This window comes from Elgaria multicarinata, chromosome 3 (assembly GCF_023053635.1).
Source record: "Elgaria multicarinata webbii isolate HBS135686 ecotype San Diego chromosome 3, rElgMul1.1.pri, whole genome shotgun sequence".
NCBI lineage: Eukaryota > Metazoa > Chordata > Lepidosauria > Squamata > Anguidae > Elgaria > Elgaria multicarinata.
Window position 1 is genome coordinate 869,197 of NC_086173.1, and position 9,916 is coordinate 879,112.

General features: G+C 42.1%; 1 protein-coding gene across 5 annotated transcripts in view; it reads right to left on the reverse strand.

Moving 5' to 3' along the window:
• The window catches only part of POSTN (periostin), a 46,321-nt gene extending 45,453 nt beyond the window's left edge, over window positions 1-868 (reverse strand). For all 5 annotated transcript variants that reach the window (XM_063118998.1, XM_063118996.1, XM_063118997.1 and 2 more), the window contains exon 1: window positions 714-868. In XM_063118998.1, coding sequence (XP_062975068.1) covers window positions 714-838 — 125 coding nt within the window. In that variant the 5' untranslated portion in view covers window positions 839-868. The remainder of the gene's footprint in view (window positions 1-713) is intronic.
• Between the last annotated feature and the right edge of the window lie 9,048 nt (window positions 869-9,916).

The window sequence follows — 9,916 nt, forward strand, 5'->3', positions numbered from 1 at the left end:
TATCTCTTAAGCATTTGATATACATTATTAACCAATGTTATTATCATTACAGAGCTTACTTAAGTGGTTCATTTGCAATGCAAAACAAATAAATAAAAAGAATTCATAAGCATATTATAGCGCATTTGAGCACATAACAGATTTAGAAGTCAACTAATTTAGTCTGAACTATGCCAAGTGGATAGCTCAATGAGTAACTTATTGTGAATCTGAAATTAAGGTGCCAGGACTCATGCTTGTGTGGAAATGCTGTCCTTTAATCTGGCAGCCTCTAATGGATGTGCACTCTTACTGACTCTATGGTAAGGGAAATGTACTCTGAACTTCCTTGGGAACACATGGATCTCTTTATGAATCTCTTCATGTGTTTTATGGTTAAACCCTAACATTCAAACCAGATGCCTGAGCTGAGATCGGTTGAACCCTAGCACAGTCTAAGTCCTCAAGGATGTCAAAAGAAAAACATGTTTTATATTTATTTCCTGATGTTATTTTGTTTCAGCAGTCAGCTGCTTTACCTAATTAACAAGCTTGTACATTTTTTCCTTAAAAGGGGTGTTTTAGAAACACAACAAATATATCTGTAAGATCACACACAATGCCCTCATCATTGGAACATTCTAGTTTTGGTAAACAATAGCTTTTGGTGCGGCCAGCATCGTTCCATTGAAAACACCAGTTACGAATATTATGGAAATAAACTTTGAACTTACCCTTGATCACGTGCCCTGATCCGGCTGTGGGACAAAATCTTGTCATAATGAGCAGTAGAAGATTCTGCAGGATGAAAGGCTGATAGGAAAAAAATGAAGACTGTGGCAATCAAAGGGAGCTCCATCCTCTCGTCTCTCTGTTGCTCCTGACTAATCTGAGACGAGAACTGGCAAAAGGCTCCAGAGAGCTCCAAGTTTATATACATGCTACAGCACGATGGGAGGGGGAAATGTATCAACCTGAGACTTCGAACCACCCTCCCAGAAATAGTTTTAACCAGTCCTGCACGAATGTGGAACACAACAACCCTCAATGTTGGAGCTTCTCCCTTTTTTCATGTCCATAAGAATATATGTATAGAATGTATCATGTTTCTAAGGGTTCAGTGAATATTTAAAACAGCCATAGAAAGCATTTTATTAACTATTGCAAGACATTCTTTATGTTGTAAACGGACAGACTATTCTTTATAGCAGTACCCTTAGGATTTAATTAGACTTTAAGATGCTAAGTTTTCGTAAAAGACAGCAAGCCTGTTTCTAGAGTCTCATGAGCACACGAGGGGATACTTCTCCTAAATACACACACACAATCTCCTGCACACAGAAAGCTAGATGTCCGTCTGTTCCCTAACATGCTTATTTTCTATGAGCAGAAACGTTTTTCAATGGAGGAGCATTCAACCAGGCAAGCCTCTGCCTGCCATCGGAAGTGCTAAGATCCAGAAAAAGGTTTACCTCTTTATCTACTCTTTGTGAGAGCTGCGTCTTGGTCTCAGCCTCCAGCAAGGCATACAACACTACCTGCTTGTAAATAGTTTTCAGTACTCCCATAAAGTACTGCCTGCACTGTCAGGAAAATTGTAACTTAAAAATATAACATATTCAGCAGGATCAAGGTAAATCTTTTCCTGTAACATTTCAGGCTGCAGAAGGGGGGTTATATACATAGAAAATCAGCAAGGAAAGGCTTCAGCATAGTGTTTTTCTATGTGTGCGGAATGTCTTTTCACAAGGGAGCATTCATCACGTGACCCCACTCCTCCCCCCTCAGCCTGATATGGTATGGTCTAGGAAAAGTTTCCCCACATGGTTTCATTCAACATATGAAATACCCCTAATACAAATATTCATGAGTATATTTCAACACGGGCAATAAACACCTAGGGTTGGATCCAGGAACTACCTTCCACAAGAGGAAGGTAGTTTCCACACGAGAAAGGCTCCACTCACAGAAGGTCTCTTGCCCAATCTTTGGGGACCCCCCTCCTATAGGTCACCCCGTTCTACATGGTCTCCTGACTCTCTGTGTAGCTTTTTCAAGGGTCTAGAGAGGGTCTGCTGTGAGAAGGAAAGGTGGGAACACCACTTGCTGTGTAAATCTGGATCCAGCCCTAAGATATGCATTTTAAACAGCCAAGACTTATAGATCAATAATGGATCTCCACAGTATCCAGATAAGATTATGACAAAGAAGATTGTGTGATTTATTTCATCAAGGCCATTGAGAAACTGAGAGGCAGAAACAGCATTTCTTTACAGGTGTTCATGGTCTTCATGTCAGGGGAGAAAGGTCTCCAGGTCGCAAGGAAATTTCTTTCATTATGTGTACGGGATTACTAACACACACACCCCTCCTAACTAATCTACCTTAAAAAGTTGAAGTGGGATAAACCTCAGCTTCCTCTTGCCTCACCCTCTCCCATCAGGTGGGCAGAAGAATGAGCAAGTCAGAGGAAGCAAGGACACCACCATTGGATGAGTGCTCATTCTCCCACCTTCTCCTGCTGGTCAGTGGTGGAAACTGAGCAATAGGGTGGCCATGTGAATCACCAGAAGAGGAAATGCATAATCAAAACAAATGACACCTATTTGCATATTCTAGTTTATACGTACAGATGGAAATTTAGAAATGAGTATTCTAATTTAAATAAAAATACAGAACATGTCACCATAGTGGAGAATTGTGTGACATGCTCAATCTGCTGTGAAGATACTTCAAGGCCCAGTTCTCCCGCTTCATGGTTCTTTATCTTTATACCAGACTTGAACATCAGATAGAGGATATCTTCAAAATAGAGGGCAGTCCTCTAGCAGCCCTTCAAGTAGAGAGTTATCCTATATAAAGGAGGACACATGACTGTAAATTTGGTCCTTTTTAACCTCAGAACCTACCCCATGCATATGAATATCATCTGCTTTAACTGCCCTTCACTGGTGGTTCGGTGGTAGAATTCTCGCCTGCCACATGGAAGGTTTGATTCCCGGCCAATGCACCAAGGTAAATTTGGTCATTTTTAACCTCAGAACCTACACCAAATGGGTCCAGAACACCCCGGTGGGTAACCAGTGCTAATCCAAGCAGACAAAAATTTACTCCCAACTGACAAGCATCACCACAGACATGATTGTAAATAAGAATCTATTTATTGTAAAAATTGCAAAATTAAACAAGTGGTGTGGTGCCACAATCTCTCTCTCTGTGGTTACAAGAAAAAAGAATGAAATGCAAATACAAGATTAATTAAAAGAATTGCAGTTGCCAAAGCAGGTATTACAAACTTAACTAATAAGATAACAGCTTGAGCTTCTAGCATTGTTATGACTCCCCCTTATCCGCTTCTGTTTACTACTTACAGTTTAAAGCTAAACTAAAACACATTAGACTATACTAAAACATAGTAATCAACCCTCCCTATTCTCCTGCAGACTATTTGAATCGAAAAGCTATTTTGAAGCATTGCTAAGTTCCTCTAGGCATGTGAAGAATAAAAGCAAGTAGTTAGAGTGAAAGAGAAAATCCAAGACTTGGAAATAATTCCAAGTCCCAAAGTCTAAAATATTCTAAGTCCCAACCTCAGAAAATAATTCTAAGTCCCAAAGTCTAAAAGCATAAAGAGATTCATAGTTACCCAAATCCTTGGGTCTATTAATCCAAAAGTCAGAGGTGAAGTTGAGGGCTGCAGCTGCTGGAGACCGAGTGGGGACTGCGGGGCAGAGACCACCCCCCACCCCCCACCCCACCCACCCCGCCAGCCAGGGCTCGTTCGCAGCTCCTCCTCACAGGGTGTGCAGAGGCACAGCAGCAGCTGCTCGGTCAGGGGCACAAATGGCGTGCCCGGCCTTGCTGCTGCGCCCCAAAGGAGGCTTGGACGGGCTGGCCTTTCAGAGTTGGGGGTGGCGGCCCTCGGGGAGGCGTGGAAGAAGTGGTGCCCACGGGCTGCCCCTCAGAATAAGGGGTGGGGCTGCACCCCCAATAAGCTTTGGGTCAGCACAAGGGACATCCCCTCACACACACCACTGTGAGGTAGCCCCCTCCCCACCCGCGCCCAGAGCTCGCCTTGCCTAGGGCGCAAAATAGTCTGGCACCAGCCCTGGGTACATATCTCCAAACAAACTGTGAACATGGGGAATTGCAGCTTCCCAGTGTATCTTTGTTCTTACTGGTTTATGTAGTTGCCAGTTATGTATACAAATAGTAATATAAACTAATTCTGATCCAGATTACCTCCCCCACAATGTGCTAATTGCTTGAACGCTGACATGTCCCACTTGGCCCTTAGAGATGAAAGAGACATTAAGAATGGCTAGATCAGAGAATTGTCTCATGAAAATGAAAAGCAAATTTAATCTTGTTGCCATTCACACGTTATGTTTTCATGCAGTCACACGTTTCAGACTGTCCAGAGGAGTTTGTGAACAGTGCAGATCTGTGATAATTTCTGATTACCAGAAAAAGGGGAAAGTTTGCATCTAAATGCACATTTGTCCCTAGACAAGATGCACATTTGTCACAAGAAGAAGAAAAAAAGTTTAAATCTACAAATACAATAAAAATACATACATGGAAACTGACTGTTGTGTGCTTTACTTCTAAAACAAAACAAAACAAAACAATCAAACAAATAAAAAAACTACCTGTCAAGTAGGGAAGTGCAATCTATCAGTTTCATTTTCGCCAGCATTCAAATTTTTAAAAATCACAAGTTCTTTCCCTCCTCAATATGAAGCATGTATATCTATCTATCTAGATATAGATCTGTCGATGAGAGTGTCCACAAAAGCTTATTCCAGAATAAAGTTGCCACAAGACTCTTGTCATATAAGCATAACAGTTTAGCAAAAAAGAAATGGGGGAGGCAAAGGCTATGGATAGACCAGGATCATCCCTGTGCGTCCCGGGATCATCCCTGTGCGTCCACATGATGCACAGAGGATCCTGGGAGCAGGGAGGGATGATCCCTCCCTTGGCCCGGGATTTCACCCTCCCCTTTCATCCTGCTTTTTCCGCGGTCTCGGGATGATCCCAAGACTGTGGAATGTTTGGGCAGGTGTCACAGGTTGTCCCGGCTCCTTATGAGAAACTGCGAGGATCCGGGACCCAGGCACAGAGCACAGAGCATCCCAGGAGTTCTGTGCCCATTAGGGGTGGGGTCAGGGGATTTGTTGTTGTTTCTAAACTTACCTAGCATTCGAGTGCCCGTGCGCTCATTTCCCTTTTTAAAAAAAAATCAAAATGGCGGCTGCAATGTCGCGCACCGCGTGTAGACCAGGGCGATGATCTCACGATCATAAAATCTACTACCCCCTCGTCTATAGAAGAAAAAGGGAGATGTGTACTCTGGTGCTAAGTAAGGTTTAAAATATTTAATAATGATTTCTTCAATAAAAATGATATGTAAATTCAAATAAGACAGATTGATACTTACACTAGCTCGACATTTTGGGCCCTTAGGTCCTTCATCAGAAGCTGCAAAAAAATCATACAAATCAGAAAACATCTCTTTAAAAATAGACATACTTTTTACAAATTATCTTCAATATACAATACAAACAAAGAACAACACTCATGCAAGCAAACGCCTTTCAGCGATCAGTTTTTAATCGACCTATCTTTCTCAAAGGATTCCACTGCTATGAACCCAGGGAGCCTACACTATAAGTCCAATATTTTTAATGTGCTGTGTAAGCTTACGTATAACCATAACTCCCCGGCCCATAGGTTATCTACTCGCCAAATGAAAAAAGCTTCCCTTAATAAATAGTTCTTAGCTGTCAGTTTCTCCTAGTTCTCTGCTCTCCCACAGAGACAAACATAGCAAAGACTGACCTGTATCGTCGTCAAAATTCGTTTATCCAAAAAATGTAGAATCTCTTTTTCTGTATTGTCCTCAGAAGAACTGTTTAAACTGTAAAAGATAGTAACTATGTAACTCAGGGATAAACAGCTACTACTTATCTCAGAATGTCAAATAGGGTAGTGATCCTGTTATCACTCATGTTAAGGCCCTAAGATCTCAATACTCCTTAATTACATTCTAAATTAGACTTTTAACAGATATACATCCAGTTATACCATAAATTTTGTCCTAATGAATGTGGAACAATGAAAATTTCAGACACAATAAATCTCTTGCTCTGTTGTCACAAGGAAGCTTTTTCCATTTGGCGAGTAGATAATCTATGGGCCGGGGAGTTATGGTTATACGTAAGCTTACACAGCACATTAAAAATATTGGAGTTATAGTATAGGCTCCCTGGGTTCATGGCAGTGGAACCCTTTGAGAAAGATGGGTCGATTAAAAACTGATCGCTGAAAGGCGTTTGCTTGTATGAGTGTTGTTCTTTGTATTGTATATTGAAGATAATATGTAAAAAGTATGTCTATTTTTAAAGAGATGTTTTCTGATCGATTGTATGATTTGTTTGCAGCTCCTGATGAAAGACCTAAGGGCCCAAAACGTCAAGCTAGTGTACGCGTCAATCTGTCTTATTTGAATTTACATATCATTTTTTATTGAAGAAATCATTATTAAGTATTTTAAACCTTACTTAGCACCAGAGGACACATCTCCCTTTTTTCTTCTATTGTCATTGGTGCTTTTGTCCCCTTTCCCACTACCCCTTGTCTAGCCATGGCCAAAGACAAACTGTGTGGTTGAGATGTGTGGATAGCTGCTGGCTAAGGCCACAGCTAGACCGAAGGTTTATCCTGGGACCATCCAGGGTTCGCCCCTGCCTGAGCACTGGATCCCCTGTGTGCCACCTAGATGAACAGGTTTGACCCCTCGACGATCCAGGGATAAATCCCCCCCCCCCGGCAACTTATTGCAGCTTTTCCTTTTCCTGTGAGGTCACCAACTTCCCGCCATCTGTTGGTGGTGACCATGTTTCGCATCAAAGCTGGGGGTATTCTGGGGGTGGATGACGTTTCACAGTAGGTCAAGGGGGTGCGCAAGAAGGCCGGGCAGAGGGCAGGGGGACAGCTCAATGGCTGCCGGCGCTACCTGGAAAGCCCACACGCCTTCCGGCCGTGGGGACTTGCAGCGCTCACCTTGCAACTGCGATGCTGCAGAGTTCTAAAGAAACAAGTGTCGAAGCACCACCGCTCAAGTGGCGACTAATTTACAAACCTATACTACAAACCTACGCGCATCTGCAATTAAATATTACAGCTTTATTTGTTTTAATCTTTGCCTTAAGATCCCCTTGAATGGCATTTTTTAAAAAATTAAACTTTCACAGAAATTACTTCAGCAAGACTTCATAACATGCTGAAATAACTTCATTGCCCTTTCTAAACATATTTATTTATTTACTTATTTATTTATTATTTATTTATTACATTTCTATACCGCCCAATAGCCGGAGCTCTTATGGCAAGTCTAATTTATTTGTGGGGGGAGAGCTTACTTGGGGAGCTGGCTTTTTTTATTTTTAATGGTCATTTAACTGGCGCTGCTGCTTCTATTGGGAGCTGAGCATTGTGATGTAACCAATGGGAGATGTCAGGAAACAGTTTACAATACGACAGTCATCACCACTGCTTGCAGCATCTGCTAAATTACCAGGTTTTTAAAAACCTTTTATTTATCTATTTATTTAGCTAATTTATTTATTATTGCATTTATATGCCACTTTTTTTCCTCCAGGGAACCCAAGGAGGCGTACATAATCCTCCTCCTCTCCATTGTATCCTCACAATGAGCCCCATCACACGTATTTCCCCCCCTGATTTGCCTCCACATTTTTTACTTCCGTTTCATAAGCGCAGCAAGCAATCCTCCTTTTCACAATCGTAGCTATACTGGTGAACTCTCTTTTCACTTGTTTGCTCTCCCGCTGCTATTGCGCCTGCCCCACCCCACCCCGCCCCTTCTCCTTCCCCCTCCAGTTCACAGGTTCTTGTTATTGATGGACATTGTGATCAAGTGGCAGCCTTCCCCCATGCTCATTGGAACTCCTATGGGAATTAACCAAAATGCTTACAGCTCCCTCATTTTTAAAGATAAGGAGATGAAACTTGGGACCATGATAGCTCTTAAGTAGGGCATTAGGCATGCCAAGGTTGAACCAGATCAGTTCATCTCTTGATTTTTAAGGAATTTTTAATCCCCCCCCCAGTCTTTCCTACCCATTAACACACATACACACCACTTTGATTCTGTGCAGGAGTGGATTAAGGCAGAATCAGAGGTGTGTGTGTGTCTGTGTGTGTTCAATGGAGCTCATTTATTGCCTGGGCTTGATTCCCTTACCTAAGAGTAATTCCCATTGATTTCAACTGCATTTACATACAAGTCATACTAAAATCTGATGCATGCTTACCTTTGAGTAAACTCCATTGAACAGAGAGAGTCTTAGAAGTTTACTTCTGTTTACTCAGAACAGAAATAAGACCTTAGAAGTAAGCATAGCATTGCAGAGCACTTCTTTCCAGTTTGCTGTTTCAGTCTTTAAAAAAAAAGCTTCTGAGTGACCACACTATTAAAAATCAGTTCTATATGTGTTTACTCAGAAGTAAGTCTCTCTCCATATTTGGAAGAGGCTGAGTGGGGTGAGGGGTAGCTTTGATATTGACATCTGTGGCTAACCAAACTTCCAGCATTTGCATAATTTTTAAAGATAAAAATTATGTTTTGTGAACCGCCCAGAGAGCTTCGGCTATTGGGCGGTATAAAAATGTAATAAATAATAATAATAAAAAAAATAAGATAAAGAGATGAAACTTGGCATGGTGATAGCTCTTAAGGAGCTATTTTAAAGATTATTTGTTTTTTTAAAAATCCCTTCAAACCAGTCTCCTGATACTCCACCAATGCGAAATTCCACCTGTTTGAATTTGTGGAGGATCTATATTCGTGTGCTTTGTTCATGCAAAGCACACGAATATTCCAGTTCATAAAATAGAGATCTGCTGGGGTCCCCAGGGATGTGGGCTCCTTCCTCCTCCTCCTCCCCCCCCCCCGGTCGCTCTGGCTTTGTTGTTTAGTGATCTACTAATTTAACACTTCATTGGCTGTGCTCCATTTTTTGCGAGCCATGAGGGTGGGGTTGGAGCAGTAAAAAGTCCATTCAACCAACTAAGTACAAGTCCATTTGTGACATGGCATGCTAGAGGAGGAGGAGGAGGAGGAGGAGGAGGAGGAGAACCTTCTTGCCCTTCTCTCTCATCAGCAAGGCTCCACTCAAAGCACAGGCCCCCAACAAAGGAAAAAGTGAGAGGACAGCAATACATGGAGGCTTAAGGACACATTAAATCTGCTTGGGGAAAATAAGCCAGACTTTCTCTGCACCAAAATAATATGCAAAATGGAAGAAAAGCGGCGAGATTGATGTAGGACAGGGACAACATCGTGTGAGTCCTGCACTGCAATACCAGATACCAGACATGGCGAGAGTGTGTTAAACCGCTGGTGTGATGGGGCTCAACAACAACCCTGTGAGGTAGGTTGGGCTGAGAGTCTGTGACTGGCCCAAAGTCACCGAGTGGGTTTCCATGGCCAAGTGGGGACTAGAACCCAGATCTACTGACTCTTCAGCTACTACACCACACTGGCTCTTGAAATCTAGAAGGACAGGGGAGACCACCACTGCTCCTAGCAAGCCCTTTCCTCTGAAAATTAATGAGGATTGTTAACCACTAATTTTTGGGCTCCCTTTCACCCTCCCCCCTCAAATCGCTATGACACAGCTGATGTAAAAATATCTTTGGATCAGTGCTAAGATTAAAAAGTCTTGTGTTATCCTCACTAATTTTCACCAGTTGCTACTTGCATTTCTCTGGTGACCTCTAGTGGGGAAAATCTTGTAAATATTTTTTTGCTCAACTTCTTTTAAGTAAGGTTAGGGATGGACGAATCTGTCAGTTTTGTTTTCTCTAAAGGCTTTATCCCACGTACCTGTTTCCCTTGAATTATCCC